Source organism: Acinonyx jubatus, chromosome C1 (assembly GCF_027475565.1).
Source record: "Acinonyx jubatus isolate Ajub_Pintada_27869175 chromosome C1, VMU_Ajub_asm_v1.0, whole genome shotgun sequence".
Taxonomy (NCBI): Eukaryota; Metazoa; Chordata; class Mammalia; order Carnivora; family Felidae; genus Acinonyx; species Acinonyx jubatus.
Window position 1 is genome coordinate 179,233,957 of NC_069381.1, and position 17,782 is coordinate 179,251,738.

The 17,782-nt window shown below is 37.0% G+C and overlaps 1 protein-coding gene across 2 annotated transcripts in view; it reads right to left on the bottom strand.

Annotated features, from left to right (window-relative positions):
- DNAH7 (dynein axonemal heavy chain 7) overlaps positions 1–17,782 on the bottom strand; it is a 260,013-nt gene that overhangs the window by 122,902 nt on the left and 119,329 nt on the right. For both annotated transcript variants that reach the window (XM_027054285.2, XM_015077964.3), the window contains 9 exons: positions 16,593–16,775; positions 16,081–16,257; positions 13,892–14,023; positions 11,880–12,104; positions 8,631–8,828; positions 6,417–6,572; positions 5,541–5,709; positions 2,178–2,304; positions 495–714 (listed from right to left, as the gene is read on the bottom strand). In XM_027054285.2, coding sequence (XP_026910086.2) covers positions 495–714; positions 2,178–2,304; positions 5,541–5,709; positions 6,417–6,572; positions 8,631–8,828; positions 11,880–12,104; positions 13,892–14,023; positions 16,081–16,257; positions 16,593–16,775 — 1,587 coding nt within the window. The remainder of the gene's footprint in view (positions 1–494; positions 715–2,177; positions 2,305–5,540; positions 5,710–6,416; positions 6,573–8,630; positions 8,829–11,879; positions 12,105–13,891; positions 14,024–16,080; positions 16,258–16,592; positions 16,776–17,782) is intronic.

A 17,782-nucleotide genomic window follows, 5' to 3' on the forward strand; every position in this document is an offset into this window, starting at 1 on the left:
TGTTTTTTGTATTCTCTCTCCCTCTTTCCACAAGTTTTTACAAGAAAATATTCACCCACATACCTCTTCCCAGAGATAACTTAAATATTTTTTACATAGTTTGTGTGCTCTCAAAACTAGTTTGCTCTGCAGTTTTTTGGCAAGGAAATATTGCAAGTAATGTAAATAAATGCGTTCACTTCTTATAAAATCAATTACTTAAAAAGTATTCCACCTCAAAAATTACTTAAAATAAAACTAACAAGGATTAAGTAACTTAAAAAAGATTGACCCAAAGTGATACCTACTTCAAAATATCTTAAAAGTCAACAAAAATTTCTAAAACTGCGAGATAAAGCATTTTAAATATCATGAAATATATTAGTGTTAACTATTCTTTTAAATTACCGTGATCATTGATTGGTCTTCATAATACCAAATAGCTGAATGAATTTCAACAATATAAATTGCTAAATGTTTCTTTTTACCCAATTGTCAATAACATGAAAATTTACCTCATGAACCCAGAGACGCTTAATCACTTCTTTGGTTTCTGCTGTTTCTGGTCTTGATAAACAAACCCCCTGAATAACGCGAGAGAAATCACGGAGGTTGAACAAGTAGTGAGACTTGGCTGGTGTAGGCAACAGATTTTTCATGGCTTCTTTATATAGAGTCATGGTACCGTTTACAATTTGTGTGGTCAAATCTAGAAAATCATCTGGAAATTTATAACTTAAAAAATTTTGATAAAAAAGAAAGTGTTAGCAAATATGATACATACATACATAAATGATATTTAACATGTCTAGTGCAAAATTTTTCTGATTGAACCAATTGATTTAATTTACAAGATTACCATTTCTTTTTCCAATAATAATAATGATGATAGTAGAATTTTAATTTCTTTTACAATAACTTTCCATTCATTATTTTATTTTATGTTCAAAGAAACTCCACAGGAAGGCAGGACCAATGTAATGGACTTAAAATTACCTACACAAGTGAACAGAAGAGCCAGCCAAGGAACCCGGATTATGTAACTCAAATCCAGTATCCACTAGACAAATGTGTCCTAACTTCTTTCACGCCTCATCATTCTCAGTTGCATATAAATGGATCCCTTGGGGCACCTGGGTGTCTCAGTCGGTTGAGCATCTGACTTCAGCTCAGGTCATGATCTCACTGTTCATGGGTTCAAGCCCCACATCAGGCTCTGTGCTAACAGCTCAGAACCTGGAGCCTGCTTCAGATTCTATGTCTCCCTCTATCTGCCCCTTGCCCGCTTATGCTCTGTCTCTCTCTCTGTCTCTCAAAGATGAATAAATGTTAAAATAAATAAATAAATAAATAAATAAATAAATAAATAAATAAATAAAATATCTGAAGAACACTGGTGAAATGACTATTTTCAGAGAAAATAAGGAAGGAAATAAAAATATGGGAAAAATAAGAAAAAGAGAAAAAGAAAAAGGAAAGTTAAAAAGAAAGTGAAATAAATAGAGTGGCAGGATTAAAAAAAACAGGGGCAAAGGGCACAATTAGGGTAGAAAGAACATGGGAAATGAATATCCATTTAGAAAAACAGACTATCTTAACTTCTGGCTTGAGGAAGAGCCGGCTGTCCTCCTCCATCATCACAGGAGAGGGCACGGAATGACAATTACCTGAGAATGGACAGCAGGGAACTGAGACTTGCACTGCCCAGGTCTACTTGGCTCCTGAACCTCTGTTCATCATGTTGAAAGCACTGAATGGCCAGATCTAGAGAACAACATTTCTCCAGGGTACAAGCTACACTCAAACTTGGACATGAACCTTCTGGGGGAATTCCCTACAGGGTATCAAAGTCACAGGACAAACCTGGCATAAATCTTTCCATCATTAATTGTACTACACGGTGAAAATTCAAAATATTGACAATTCCAATGTGGACATATTAAACAGCAGAGTGCAAAATTTGTATGGATTTGGGGGCTAAAATCCAAGACTTCGGACAAAAAGAAAAAGGTACTCTGTCCCCTTGTGTTATGCTCCCATACCTGGAGATGTGAGCAGCAGAGGAGAGCAGTGTTACCTGTTATCTTTATCTAGGGATGCTTTCATGGAAAAGTTGGAGAAGCACTACTTATATTGATACGTTTCCAAAAGACTTTATACCCCATAATGAAAAAAGAAACACACTCTAAATTACTTACCAGATCTTTAAATGCCAGGTTAAGATTCTAGAGAAGATCGCAAACATGGATTTATCACTAAATTCATTGATTGTTATAATATTAAAATGTCGCATGTATCGGGGAGTTATTGGATTTCGACCACCACCTAAATATTAAAAACAGTAACTCTTAACAACATTACTGCTACACACTAGAATTTTTTCTCCGATATTTTATAGCATAAAATAACTTGAAAGAGGACAAATTCACAGCATCCAGAGAAATGAAGAGCAATTATGTGGGTAACCGTGACCTGAAAACAGTTTTCCCCTCAAATTCAGTAAGTCTTTTTTCTAGTTGAATTATCTGATTGAGTTCTTAGGTCAGGTCTATTTACCAAAAGAAATGAGACCAGACAGAAAGCTATCAGCCACCTTCTCTGTGACTCATAGAGCCCAAAGCAGTAAACTATAAACATCCTCATTACAATGTAATATTCAGATATAACATTATACAATAGTAATATTGTATACAATATTGGGGAACATGACTGATCAAACTTTAGCGTCATTCCCACATGGGTGAAATTCAGCACCATCTTGGCACATAGCCTAATTCTTCCCCCACATCCTAAAATGAATTTCCTGAGGACTAGTCTATGTGGCTCATGGGGCCACTTCATTGACTTGCATTTTAAAAAACTGGGGGATTAGCTCACTTTCATGAAATAATGACTACATTTTTAAATATTAAGCTTTAATAACAGACTTAGAATGTAACATCACCTGAAAAAATTATTGATGTTATGTTTAAATGCATAAACAAATTACATTTGCTTTTTAAGGGCATTCTATCATGAAATCCTTAGTAATGAAGTAATTTTAGAAGTATGTGATATCTCTAACACATATTTTTGCATAAAAATATGTAGGTTCATGTTTTATATTTGTTTAAAACCAGGTAAATCTGTATTTGCTTCTATCACTGAATTATCTGGTGCTCATTCTGAAAATATGAGAAATGTGTGAAAGTATATAACTGGTAGTCTACACATCAAAGCAACTGTGTTTGCCTATGGTATTTACAAATTTAATATAAAGAACGCTGATGCGCTGGGGCGAGCTTAAGGAGATGGTGAAACAGTCAATGAAGCAAAGGCCAGACATCACATCCTCCGGCTCTGTCTTCAACTTTTCTTCCCAAAGATCATTCATAAATGGTGATGTGTTTAGAAAATGGGGTCCAAGAGGGAAAGATACCTCATGGTTTCAGACTACTCCTCTGTCCAGTCCCCGAAGGAACAGGGCAAAGTGGACATGTGATACAAATGACTGGCTTGGGTAGTAGGAGAGAGGCAAAGTAGAACCAAGTCTGAGACCCAGGAACAAAAGAATCTTGTTAAAAAAAAAAGGAGGAAGGAAGGAAGGAAGGAAGGAAGGAAGGAAGGAAGGAAGGGAGGGAGGGAGGGAAGGGAAGGAAGGAAAGAAAGAAAAGAAAGAAAGAAAGAAAACAGAGGCAAACCATAAACCAGACTGTTAACTATAGAGAGCAAATTGAGGGTTGCTGGAGGGGAGGTAGATGGGGGATGAGCTGAATGGGGGATGGGTATTATGGAGGGCATTAATGATGAACATTGGGTGTTAAATGTAAGCGATGGATCACTGAGTCCTACACCTGAAACTAACATTACACTGTATGTTAACTAACTGGAGTTTAAATAAAAACTTGGAAGAAAAAAAGAAAAGAAAAAAAGCATTTGAAGTGGCCCAGAAAGTGTGCTGAGAGCAATTACTGACTCAGAGCAAACTGACTGCATTATAGGGAAGATAAGGAGGCAAATACCAAAGGGATTCCTTGAAGAAATGGTATATAGAAAAAAGGAATTAAAAAAAAATTTTTAAAGGTTTATTTATTTTTGAGAGGGGAAGGAGGGGCAGAGAAAGAGGGAGACACAGAATCTGAAGCAGCCTCCAGGCTCCAAGCTGTCAGCACAGAGCCCAATATGGAGCTTGAACTTATAAGCAGCGAGATCATGACCTGAGCAGAGATCTGATGCTCAACTGACTGAGCTACCCAGGTGCCTTTTTATTTATTTATTATTTTTTTTTATTTTTAAAGAGAAAAGAAATTTTTAAAGACTAGAATAACAAATAGGTATTTATCCAAAGGATACAAAAATGCTGATTTCAAGGGGCAAATGCACCCCAATGTTTATAGCAGCACTATCAACAATAGCCAAAGTATGAAAAGAGCACAATGTCCACTGGCTGATGAATGGATAAAGAAGATGTGGCATATATACACAATGGAATATTACTTGGCAATCAAAAGAATGAAATCTTGCCATTTGCAACAATGTGGATACAACTTGAGTGTATTATGCTAAGCAAAATTAGAGAAAGATAAAAATCATATGATTTCACACATATGTGGAATTTAAGAAACAAAACAAAACAGATGAACATAAGGGAAGGGAATGAAAAATAAGATAAAAAGAGAGAGGGAGGCAAACCATAAGAGACTCTTAAATACAGAGAAACTGAGAGTTGTTGGAGGGCTGGTGGGTGGGGGATGGGCTCAATGGGTGATGGGCACCCAGGAGGGCACTTGCTGGGATGAGCACTGGGTGTGATATATATAAATGATCAATCAATAAATTTTACCCCTGAAACTAAGACTCCACTATCTGTTAACTAACTTGCATTTAAATAAATTTAAAAAAATTTTTTTAATTAAAAGAACTGGCAAGGATGATTCAAAGAGAAAAACAAAGACATAATGAATAAAGACTAGAATACCAGCTTGAGTTCAGGAAAAGAACAGCTAAAGATGTCCAGTTACTTGAATCAAGCCACTTTTGATACCCCAGCATAAAAAAATTTCCCTTGTATAGAAATTCCTTTGAGTTTGTCAATTTCCCTTGAGATACGCAAAGAATGTTTAAGGGTTAATTCTTTTGACTATTTGCTACTTCAATTCCTCTTAACAGCCTGTCTAAATCCAAAGACTCACTAGAATGTGACTTGATTGGAGTAGCGGAAAAGGGAATTTCATACAGTTGAAGGATTAAGGAATAAAAGAGAGGGAATAAATGAGCTGCTCCAGGGGCATCTGGATCCTTAGAATGCAGAGACAGGAAGTTCAGAGCAAAGTGCCAGAAGGTGGGAGAAAAAGGATTTGGAAGAATTGGTGGGAGAATGGCCCCAAGCAAGGTAACCCACTTCATAGTGTTGACCATTGTACTATATATCCATAGGTCACAAAGAACACACAGAGAAAATATATACACAAGAAAGTGTAACTCAGTCGTCCAGTTGGGTTTCTCTTTCTTTCTCCAGCTATCTTTCTAGGTATAACCAGACTGATTCTCAATCTTAGTAATCACAAACTCAGAAAACGTACCTGGAGGTCCCATAGCGCACATGATTTGAATGTCCACTAGCTTAATCATAGAACAATCTTTTAGGTCATACCAATTCCAGTGATCTAACCATTGTCTAAGCAACTCAATGGGTGGCTGAGCCCCATATACTTCCCGAGCGGGCATATTGACATCATCTACAAAGACAACCTGAGAATAAAAAGAGAAGCAGTATTACAAAATATCAACACCTTAATGTCCTATTGTGTAAATCGTGTTGAGGCAAAGAATGTAGAGTACATATGTGAGAAATGATGGTTTCTTTTCAAATAAAGAATAATATCCCCTAGCATCCATGCTTCCAAGGAATAGGGAAAGTCTCATTACTAACCTTTATAGATTAAGAGTTGAGGACTTAATAATCCTCTCACACAATTTGTTTCTCAATATGCCTCCTCTTTTTCCTTATACAATTTCAATACATTAAAGTAAATGAGAAAGCTAGGATGTTAAAATGATTATAACCTCTGAGTGGTGAAAGTTAGGCTCAAAGGGGTGTTCCTGGCAAAGAAACACAGAGAAGTCAATTGATAGCTGGGTTGTTCAAAGGTCTAGAGGAGCAAGCAGCTAGATGGCTGAATAGAAATGTTAATCAGAGAAGTAGAAAGGTAGATAATTTCCCAGATGAATATTTTACTTTTAATTCAAAGGGCAAGTGCTTGTTTTTAATGTCAAGTTGTCTAATGCACATGCAAATATGAACACACTTTTAGGGAAACTTAATCAAAATTTGTGATTAAAAAACAGTGTACCAAAAGATATCAAGTTTTAGTCTATCTTGTTTCATTTTTCTGACTGTAGCAGGGTCAGCGAAGTGGACCAGTGCTGTGCCATACGTATAGAAACAGAGCAATTACCATTCTCTTGCCCAAAGGAGGACCAAAAACTCCCTTTCTTCTTTTGTCCAATTTTGACATGATGATATTCTGAGTTTGAGCTGCTGTAGTTTGTGCTGAGAAGTTAATTATCAGAGGCTTGTAGATGTCTTTGCTGAGTTGATTTAAAAGAAAATTCTATATAATAGGAAATAATAAAATGAGCCATAGTTTGGAATTATGCTCTGACTTTTGAAAATAAACACTAAGCAAAAGTATTGACACACCTGAATCTACACTTAGAGTGTCATAACAATGTGAAAAAAGGGATGGAATCAATAGAAATAACAGTTACTGTATCAGTGGTGTCTCTATTTGTCCAGGCCCCATGCATATGGCCTCTCTGATTTCCAAAGCCACCACACAGAGTACACATTCCTTCTTAACAAGAGATCATGGGGACTCAGAGGCTAAGAAACTCGTTTAAGGTCTCAGGGATGGGGGAAGGGGGAAGAATTCAGATCGCCATGCATCTCTTACCAGATAAATGTTCTTTTTATTATAGTCTGTTATCTTTCCACTGAAACACCAAGTTATCAGACTAGAAGTTAGGAAGCTTAAATAATATAACCGTATTTTCAAAATGGATTTCACCAGAAAGCAGGTGCAATTACAATGATTCTTAACCAAGACGTTGTGTTTTACAAATCATCTTGTGAAAGAATAATTAAATAGGAAAATATTTACAATAGATTAGGTAGAAAAAGCAGATTACAAAATAAGATGCAAAGTACATTCCCCATTTTGTAAAAAGTAGTGTTTTTTGTTTGTTTGTTTTGCCTGGGCTGAATTTGGAATGAGGGTATAAATGACAAATGGGTTTATTTTTCTCCAACCATTGCCTTTAACCTTATCAAGTCTCCATTCCTTGACTCTTGATGGTATCTTGGGTAAATCCCTTAGCTTTCTGTATACTTTCAGCAAGATTGATTTTTAACCTTGGCCAAACCAACACCTTAATTTAAAATCTCAGTTTAAAACTTCTCCATCTCTGCTGTTGGATATTTCCTGATGTATACAGCATTTAAATTATAATGAGGGTTTCGTTTCAGTATGTTCTGAAAGATATTATTCAATAAATGTTATCAGGACAATTATTTAACCATATGCCTAAATATATTCCAAAAGGATTGACAGATTACATAAAAAGATAAAAATCAATAAAGAACTAGAAACAGGAACTATCATAATTGGGGGAATGTGAGTTGACTGAGAACCTGCAATGGGGGAGGGATCACTGATGGCTCATTTGGGCTCCTTTCCCTTTTTCCCATCTTCTTCCCACCCCACAGCTGGGTGGGGGACAGAGCTAGAGGAAGATAGGCAAAAGTCCTATCCCGCTGGCATCACTGTGGTTTCCTCTTGGATAATGTGGTCTTGCCTGCTGTCGTGGAAAGCTTCTAAATGCTTACTCAGAGGAGCAGATCTGCAAATTCTTTAGAAACTCCAAAGGGATACCCACACTGTGCAGTTCTCTGCCATAAGGAAAGTAATGGGGCTCCACACTGCGGCACTGCTGTGGGTAGTCATCTAGAACGGAGTCCCAAGAAGGCTGAAGTCCACTTATCTTCCACATTGTCCACTTGCCCCTGGGAAACTTGCATTCACTTGTCCTGCCAAAGCTGGGGATACTTACTGACAGCTCCAGGCAGCTTTCTGCCTTCAGAAATCTGAAACTAGAGGCGAGAACTAGTCTTTGTTCAATATGACCCTCTAAACACAAAGGAACACAGACTGTGTAAAGCTACTGAGATTTGGGGCATTATCTGTTATAGCAGCTAGTATTTTTTCTTTAACCAAACACACAATGGGAATCATTACAGAAGTCAGTCAGTCTTATTACTACATAATAATCCTTCTTATATTAAATAATTTTGAAAATTAAATATCAAGTGTAATTAATTAAAACACCCCTTCCTTTCAACAGAGATGAACTTCTTCATCCTCAACAAGCTATTTTTATTAAAATACCTTTAAAAATACCTTTAAAAAGGTACAATAATTTAGTGATGTAAAATAGCATATCTTTAGTCCATTTTCTAAAATAGGCAGTTACTGAAAAATTCTCTGTGGCTACAACATCAAAATATTGGAATGTTTAAAAAATATGAAGTCTACTATTACACGTAGTTTACAAAATAACATTCTTAGGAATATTAATGTACCTTTTAACATGTAGATTTCTATAATACTTACAATGATATAAACACTCTTTCCAGTTCCTGTTGGTCCTACAAATATTGAAGGCTTTTGATGGGTGGTTAACAATTCCATTAATGCAGAGTATCGAACTGTGTCCAGAGTTGGTACAATGATTTCATTAAACATCACATCCTTAGGAATTGGAGGAGCTTCTGCCAATTTTTTTACCCATGGTTCCCATTTTCCTATTCCCTGTTCATAATAAATAGGCAAACGGTGAATGTTATATTATACAATACTTTTAAAAGCTCTGTACTCCTGTGCCACTGTAGAAAAGATCAAAGATCAAGACCAAAACAAAACACTGATGTTTATACATTTGTTTTTAGCCTTTAAAACACTTCACCCTGAATTTGAAAGTTAAACTTTGTGCTAAATTGAGAAGAAACGAGGCTTTTATATGAATCAAAATGAAATGGCAATGCTGTGGTTTTTTTAATGCCCTGAAACCACTGATTATGTCAACCCAAAGATCAGCTCTTTTGGCCAAATGTTAGATTGAGAAAACTGGACTAATTAATGCATGAAAGAGTAAAGAATTTTATTCCATAGTGTTAACCAATATAGCACTTATTTCCCTAGAACATCAGCTGCATGTTGCTTATACTTTAATATTTTTTATGTCTATTTTTTTATTTTTGAGGGGGAGAGAGAGAGAGAGAGACCGAGAGAGAGAAAGAGAGAGAGGGAAGAGGACAGAGGATCTGAAGCAGGCTTTGTGCTGACAGCAGAGAGCCCAATGCAAGGCTCAAACTCTTGAATCTTGAGATCATGACCTGAGTCAAAGTCAGATGTTTAACCAACTGAGCCACCCAGGCACCTCTGCTTATGCTTTTATAATGGTATTTATAACAAACATCAGCTTATCATTTCAGGTGAGATTTTTGTAAATTGTGGTTAAAAAAAATACCTAAACTATACCTTCAACCATTTTTTTGAGTATACAGTTCAGTAGTTTTAACTATTTTCACATTCCTGTGCAACAGCTATCTAGAATAGACAAGATTTCTTAATGTGAGATTATTATCATGACTTAACATTATACTGCATCTTTGTATCCAATTAACTTGTCAACTAAAATTTGTGCTTGCTATACAGTGTTTAGAACAAAAATTTTCAAAGATATCATGTTAACTCTCTCACCTTAGAAAAACATCACTGGTCTCTCCATTCTTGCAAAATCAAATTTAAGCTCCTGGTCATTTAAAGCATATCAGAATTCAGGCCCTCCTTCCTTCTATCTTTACATGTTCCACAGGCCAGTCTCATCGATGGACCTACTGTTTCCCTACATGACCTGGGTTCCTAGACCTTCCCACATGGCACTCTTTTGGCTTAGAGTGTCACATGACACTCTTCTGAAAAGGTTATGAACTCATCAAGGGCAGCTCTGTGCCTTATTCATTTTTGTACCCTCTGGCACAGTGCTTTGCGGATAGTACAGATTTTTTTTTGAGGACGGTGCATTCATATCACATGTGAAAACTGTATTACAAAGACATTTCTAGAACTTTCTAGAACTGATGAAAATAACAATTTCCTTCCCATATTCTTTTTTTTAAGTATATTCATTTTTGAGAAAGAGAGACAGAGAGTGAGCAGGGGAGGGCCAGAGAGAGAGAGGGAGACACAGAATCTGAAGAAGGCCCTAGGCTCTGAGCTATCAGCACAGAGCCCGATGTGGGGCTTGAACCTATAAGCTGCGAGATCATGACCTGAGCCAAAGTTGGATGCTTAACTGACTGAGCCACGCAGGTCCCCTCCTTCTCATATTTTTGATGATCTTTTCTAACATGTATCTTTTGCCACCATATGAGGAAGGAAAAGTTAAGAGTCAGAAAACCTGGAGTGGATATGCCCTTAGAGATTTTGTGGTACTGGGAAAATCACCGGTCTCTGAGCCCTAATTTCCTCAATGGGAAGATTTGCAAAATAATACTATCTTTCTTATTTCACTGAGATATTGGGAAACAAATAGAAATGATTGTGGAAAAGCTTAATAAACTTCAAAGTGCTCTGAAAATGCAGGCTATTGTTAGTAATTGGAAATAAAATAAAATTAGGAAAAATGAAAGGATAATATCTTGCAGTTGACAGGATGAAGAATCTCTTCTGAGGTAAGCCTGGTAATATACCTCAAAAGCCATAAAAATTTAAAAATTGATATAGCAAATTCCTTTTCTAGGAACTTCTCTTTTTTACTTAAAATTTTTTTTAAGTTTATTGTTTATTTATTTATTTTGAGAGAGACAGAGACAGCATGAGTGGGGGAGGGGCAGAAAGCAGGAGGAAGAGAGACTCCCAAGCAGGCTCTGTGTTGTCAGGGCAGAACCCAATGCAGGCTCGAACCCATAAAACTGTGAGATCATTACATGAGCCAAAACCAAGAGTCTGACACTCAACCAACTGAGCCACCCAGGTGCCCCTCTAGGAATTTATCTTAAAGAAAAAACCAGATATATACACATGGCTTGTATACAAGAATATTCACCAAAGCAGAAAAACTAAGAAACAACAAAAACAGTTCAACATCTAACAGTAGGAAACTGTTGGGCTAGATCGTGGTCCTCAGATAACAGAATCTACGGAGGCTTAGAAAAATAAGTTTATTAAAGAAATACTAATGAGATAGAAAGGTGTTCTATTTATTAACGGGAGAAGAGGATATAAAATTACCCTCTGGGGGTATAGTATGATCCAATTTCACCTGAAGCTCCATATTTAAACATTATGGATTTTTAAATGTCCTCAGTACAGTACTTATAGCTGTCACACACATACAGGTGAACAAACACCACCCAGGTTTTATTGTCCAATTCATTTGCGAAGTGCTGAATTAACACTAACCCAGCTATGGCCCTACAGGGCTTCTTACCATCTGTGATATGCTAACATGCACCAAATGAATCTCCAAGAGGTATCTTAAAGCAAAATGTACCTACTGCTGGACTAGATGTCATAATGTGTAATTTTATTTAATGAATATAATAGGCCCATCAGCTGTTATTATTTATCTCATTTTATCAAAGAGAAAAGGAAGAATCAGAAAGATTAATAAACTAGTCCCAGGTTCTACAGAAAGAAAGTGGCGTTACTAGGACTGAAACCCAGAGGTGTCCGACTTCAAAGCCAAAGCAACTTCCTTTACTACTCCATGTTGACTCTTAAGGTAAACAGTGTGACAAGGTGGCCCCAGAGCCATTATGTGCTGTAATGTTGTACATGTTGCTTCAGAGTTCTTACCTCAGTGACAAATTGATAATCATAAATTGTTCCTTTTTCAGGAAATGGGACAGTTAGTGCTTTTGAAGACGTTTGTTCCGTACCGCTCAGTAATTTAAACTTATTTTGAGTTAGTTCTGAAATTGGGCCTTCCATTAGTTCTCGAAGAACCTTATCAAATCTCAACCTATCATCATCATTACAAGATGCTCCGACAGACCAAATCAATGAAAATAGGAAAATGCCCTGCATCGGAGAGATGAGAAGATAGAGTGCATTAAAAAAGGACTTTAATGTATTCTTGAAGCTTGAATCAGATCAGCCAGATTAATATCTTTGAAAGAAAATGAATAAACTAACATATAATAGTAAGTTATCTCAGGATTTTATAATAATTAGATTTTTAAAAACCAAATTGCATGTTTTAGAAAAATCTTGCTATCAGAAAAGATAATATAATGCAAAGTATAATTCTAGGCATTGTGAAACCTCAGAATGATTAGTCTGGTAAATCACATGAAATTTTAAGTAAGTGGCAGGACCCTGATATTAAAAAAGAACATTGAGATAACTTTTTATGAAGGCATATTTTAATAAGCAATAAGCAATCCACAATAAACCTGCTTTTTAAATTTAAATTTTGATAGTGTTTTTGTAAAAGCAGAACAAATTTATATTCATTTATTTACCTGTTGTAATAATCTGAGCAACGAATGCATAAACTAGAACTGCCATTCTGTAAGCTTTCTTCTTATCAGGCTTAGGCAGGAAAACAGAGTAGATGACAAGACCCACCACTAAATGAGAAAACTTACTAGTTTGCTTTAAAATCAAATCCGCTTCTTTTTAAAAAAAATTTTTTAACATTCATTTTTGAGAGACCGAGCATGAGCAACAGAGGGGCAGAGAGAGAGGGAGACACAGAATCCCAATCAGGCTCTAGGCTCTGAGCTGTCAGCACAGAGCCCAATGTGGGGCTTGAAGTCATGAACCATGAGATCATGACCTGAGCTGAAGTTGGACACTGAAACCAACTGAGCTCCTCAAATCCCCTTTATAATGCCAAAACAAACACAATCTTGACTATGCTCATAAAAGTTGTGGACTCTACTTCGACACTGTGCACCTGCTCCTAGATTACTCACAGGTTGTTTCTCTCCAGAAACTCTTTAAAACTAAATTAAAAATTAATTTATTTAATAGAATGTAAGTAAGAAGAGCAACATATTGACCACATTAGAAATGCTACCATTAGCAGTACATAATTTTTTATTAAGGAATATTCAAGGTCTGTTGATAATTTTATCCCTATTTTAAAAATATGTTTATACATATTTTCTTCCTTTCCTCAATCCTGATGTAGATTTATATATGCATATATATATATTTTTAAGCGCTTAAATCTCAAGAAAAATGGGGCACCTGGGTGGCTCAGCCAGTTGAGCATCTGACTCTTGATTTTGGCTTAGGTTGTGATCTCGTGGTTCCTGGGATCCAGCCCCGTATTGGGCTCTGTGCTTATATAGCACAGAGCCTGCTTGGGATTCTCTCTCTGTCTCTCTCTGTCTCTGTCTCCGTCTCTCGCTCTCTCTCTGTCCCTACACCTGTTCACACGTGCTCCCTCTTTCTCAAAATAAAGAAACTTAAAAGAAAAAGGGAAGAAAAGCAAGGAAAAAATGCAAAGAGTTATTATGATTTGCAGGTTGAAGGGGAGGGAGGTGAATCTTATCAAATGGTCATTGCTATTTTGGGGGTTGATCATTTCTGAGGCTGGTTAAGTGACTGAAGATTCCAGTAGCAGATCTAAGGGTATCAGTGGGTTTCACCCAAACCTCATGAGGCCATAGAACTGCCAGTTGAGGAGGTTCCTCCAAGGACCTACTATTGGGGGCCTGACTTTTTCCTTGCTGTTCAGCTACCACCAACAGTCCAGCCCCCATTTCCGGGGGAGAAATGAAGTTCATTAATGAGGAAGCACTGGGGAAAGCAGTAGATGCCTTTCTACATCAGGATTCAAAGGCAATGGACCTTACCTCCAATAAAGAATACGTTTCTCGGTCATTTCTCTCTTTCACTTTGACTGCATCAGCAAAGTCATCGATAAAACAGTCTATTAGATTCATTAAGGATCGGACTAAGTTTGTGTCTGAAGTAGGAGATAATTCCTGAAAAATCAGGGGGAAAAGTCTATAGAACAAATTAACTTAAATTAGGCACTAATTAAAATAGCATCAACTAATATTTATTGAACTTACTTTGTCCTCATAGCTGTAGTACTTATGAAAAGGCACAATTATAATTCTAGCTCTATAGGTAGGAACACTGAGGCACGGATTAATTCCCTAGTCTAGAGTGTAGTGACACTGGATGTGTTGTCCTGTACATAGATCCTAGCACCATGCATTACATAGCAAGTTCTCCATAAACACGTGTCTTCTTGCCTCCGAGCTCTCCTCCAACCTTTAGAGGGGTATTGCTTCACAGTTACTGTGTGAGAATTAACTCTCTGAAAGTTAACTGGAACTGAAGATTAGGAGCAGCTGACTTCATCTTCAGCCACTGTCCCAGTAGAAACAGGCAGAAATGACAACCGAGCTTCTAAGGATGGGACTAAGTATTACTGATGCCCCCCTAAAATACAAATGGCTGTTGCTAAAAATAAGACACTCATTACTACATAGTAGCTAAGAGGAACTCATAATTTCTTTAAGAGAGGACAAAAGTACATAGTACATTTTAGAAGCTTGTAATAAAAGCATGTTTTTTTTCTCTTTTTCTATTGAAAAGATTAGTTATTACATGGAAAATTCATTTATTTGCAATATCTACATTCTCTGACAATGCCAGGGATGGGGGGGAACCTGTAGCTTATTCTACAAGTTTAACTGTTTTTGAAACATGATTACTTCATATCTTCAACAAATTTCAAGGTTTCTTTCCCTCTTTTTTTTTTTTTTAATTTTGTAACATCCACACTCCTTGGAAGAGATGTGTCCGCCCCTGTTGTGCCAGTGCCCACCCCCCCCCCCCAACCCGGCCCGTTCCTCAGTGAGCTGCCAGAGCAGCCTTGCCTCTTTCCTGAAAATGTTTGGGCCATGCTTCACCCCATGATCTTCTCACTTGCCAAATCCAAGGCCATGTGCCAAACATTTTCTGCCTTGACCTCTTGGTAGTTTCCCATAATACTGACTACCTGCTTCTTAAAACGCCCTCTTCTCTTCCTGAGATTGCAGCCAGGTCTGGCATTGTATCCTTTGCTCTCTTATCTTTTTTTCTCTGCATTTTCTCTTTAGGCAATATCCACTGGCATGATTTTTAAATTCCGCTTTCCTTTTCTGTACTGTGAGCCAAACTCGTGCCTTCTTCTCTTAGATTTCCAACAGTAGGAGAAATACCAGCCCTGTGTCCCTATGTTTGCTCCAGAGCCCAATTCAACAACAGTAATCTCTAAACAAGTAGATACACTCATGCTAAATATAGTGGATTCCTCATTTAGCAGGCCTAGAGCAGTAATGCGTTCCTCCATCATTACCCACTATCTAATTCTTTAGATTTAATAAATGAATTACTTTTAAAAATGGTCCCTTTGCTGGTTATAATATAGATTTATTCTAGGAACTTTAAAAAACAAAGAAAATTATAAAAATGGAAACTAGAATAGTCTCTGAGAAATGAGAGATAACATTTTTAGGTATTTTCATCCAGATGTGGTTAAGTGGACCTTTAAGACTTTTTTTTTTTAAGAGGTAAGAGAGTAGCATCCATACATCTTCTCAAACTTTAAAATGCTTCTTTTAAAATTTTTTGGGGGCACCTGGGTGGCTCAGGCGGTTATGTTAGGTGGCTGATTTCGGCTCAGGGCATGATCTCGCGGTTCACGGGTTAGAGCCCAGCATCGGGCTCTCTGCTGTCAGCCTGCTTCAGATCCTTGGTACCCCCTCCCTCTCTGCCCCTCTCCCTCGTGTGCTCTCACGTGCTTTCTCTCTCTCTCAAACTAAAATAAACATTACAAATTTAAAAAATAAAATAAAATTAAACTTTGTTTTGGAGAATAAGTATATAAGTTAAAATCTTTTTACTTTAATCAGAAAAAGGTTTTTAGTTAAAACAGTTATCTTAATACCTGAGAGTTGACATTGACCACAGACATTAAAATGAATATATTTGGCTAATTTGGATTGTCCACTTATTGTTTAAGTCTTAAAATTCTCGTTCCTCTTACCTTTGTATGCTTTCTAATAAATTCAACAGACACTGGGACCATTCTGTCAAATAAGCCTATTATAAATTCTTTCTGAATAATACTAATCACAGCAGGTAAAAGATTTATCCAAGACAACATTAGTGGTCTCCAGCCTAACATGTGAGGCTCCATGTAAATCATACCACATCTGGAAACCTGGAAAAAAGAATAATTGTTTACCATCAAGGTAATGCTTCTGTCAGAAATATGACGTGGTACATCCCTTTCTTAAAACCTGCAGAAAATTCCTAAAAAGAAGCTTAATTTTAGTCACTTCACAACCTAAATTTTTATGTGTGACTTTACCAATGGTTCTAGACAAAAAGGAAAAAAATCCCTGACTCCTAAATTGATCAAGGTAGGTCAACAGCTATGCCTGTTCTTAGAGTACTGTTACAATGAATTATAATATGTTTCATTTAAAGTCAAAGTTCCTTATAAAAACATTTATAACATTTCAAATGTATAAGATGTCAACATTGAGGACTCACAGTGGCAGGAGAAGCAACTTCCAAATCCATTGGTTCAAAAATAAGATTCATTTGTGGTGACATTTGAATAATCTCCCCACTCATCAGACAGAGCTTTTTGTTGTCATCCAGCACCGTATTCATATTCTCAATCCACACGGCATCTACTGGCCCATCAAAAATTAACCATTTCCTATCTGGTGTCTGGTATATGCATTCAATAAATACAAGGAAAAAATTAATAGTGATAATGTAAGGAAACAGTGCAATGCTTCAAAATTTAAACATGTAACTTGTAAAATTAATTTCACCATGAAAATGTAAAGGTGTCTTTTGAATACAGTGTGTATGTGTGTACGGAGAGAAAGTCACGAAAGAAGCCTTTATGTGCCATGGACAAGACAGAAATATAACATCTGTTCTCAAGATTCCATCTTTTCCAACGTTTCTGAACTCACAGGTAACATGTTTTGGAAAGTATTACAAATAAAAAAAATATAATTGTCAGTGAAAACAGAATTTTCATTGAAATTACCTGATTCTATGCAGTATTATGTTCATACAGATTAATTACTCTTACGTGCTAAGTCAAGGTTTTTCTTCCCTCCGCTGAATGAATTCACACACATTCATACCCCTCTTGGGTTGAATGGTTTTATGGCGATATGGGACATTAGTATAAGATTCAGTTTCATAATGATAAATATGAAAATATTTGCTCATTGTCTGGAATACAGTAAAAGCTCAACAAATATTAAGGAGTGGCTAGGTAGCTGCTGGAGAGTACAAAAGCTGATTCTACTTTCCACAGCTTACGAATCAGCTTTTTTGGGCACACGGATGCTGCCTTGGTTCACTTTCAGCAAACGTGATTTGAGTTGAAGTGGTGAGGGATTTGGATCCATCTTAACACCTTCTCAGTCGCTGTGGACAACTGCTTTAATCTACAAGATGGTACACCTGTCATGGGCTTAGGCCACCCCATACCCACTCTCTGAGCCAGGAAGCAAGAAAGAGCCCATACCCCGGAAGTCACCTTGAAAAGAGCCCGTACCCCAGAAGTCATGTTGAGAAGAGCCCGTACCCCAGAAGTCACCTTGAGAAGAGCCCAGACCCTGGAAGTCACCTTGAGAAGAACCCAGACCCCAGAAGTCACCTTGAGAAGAGCCCATACCCCGGAAGTCACCTTGAGAAGAGCCCGTACCCCGGAA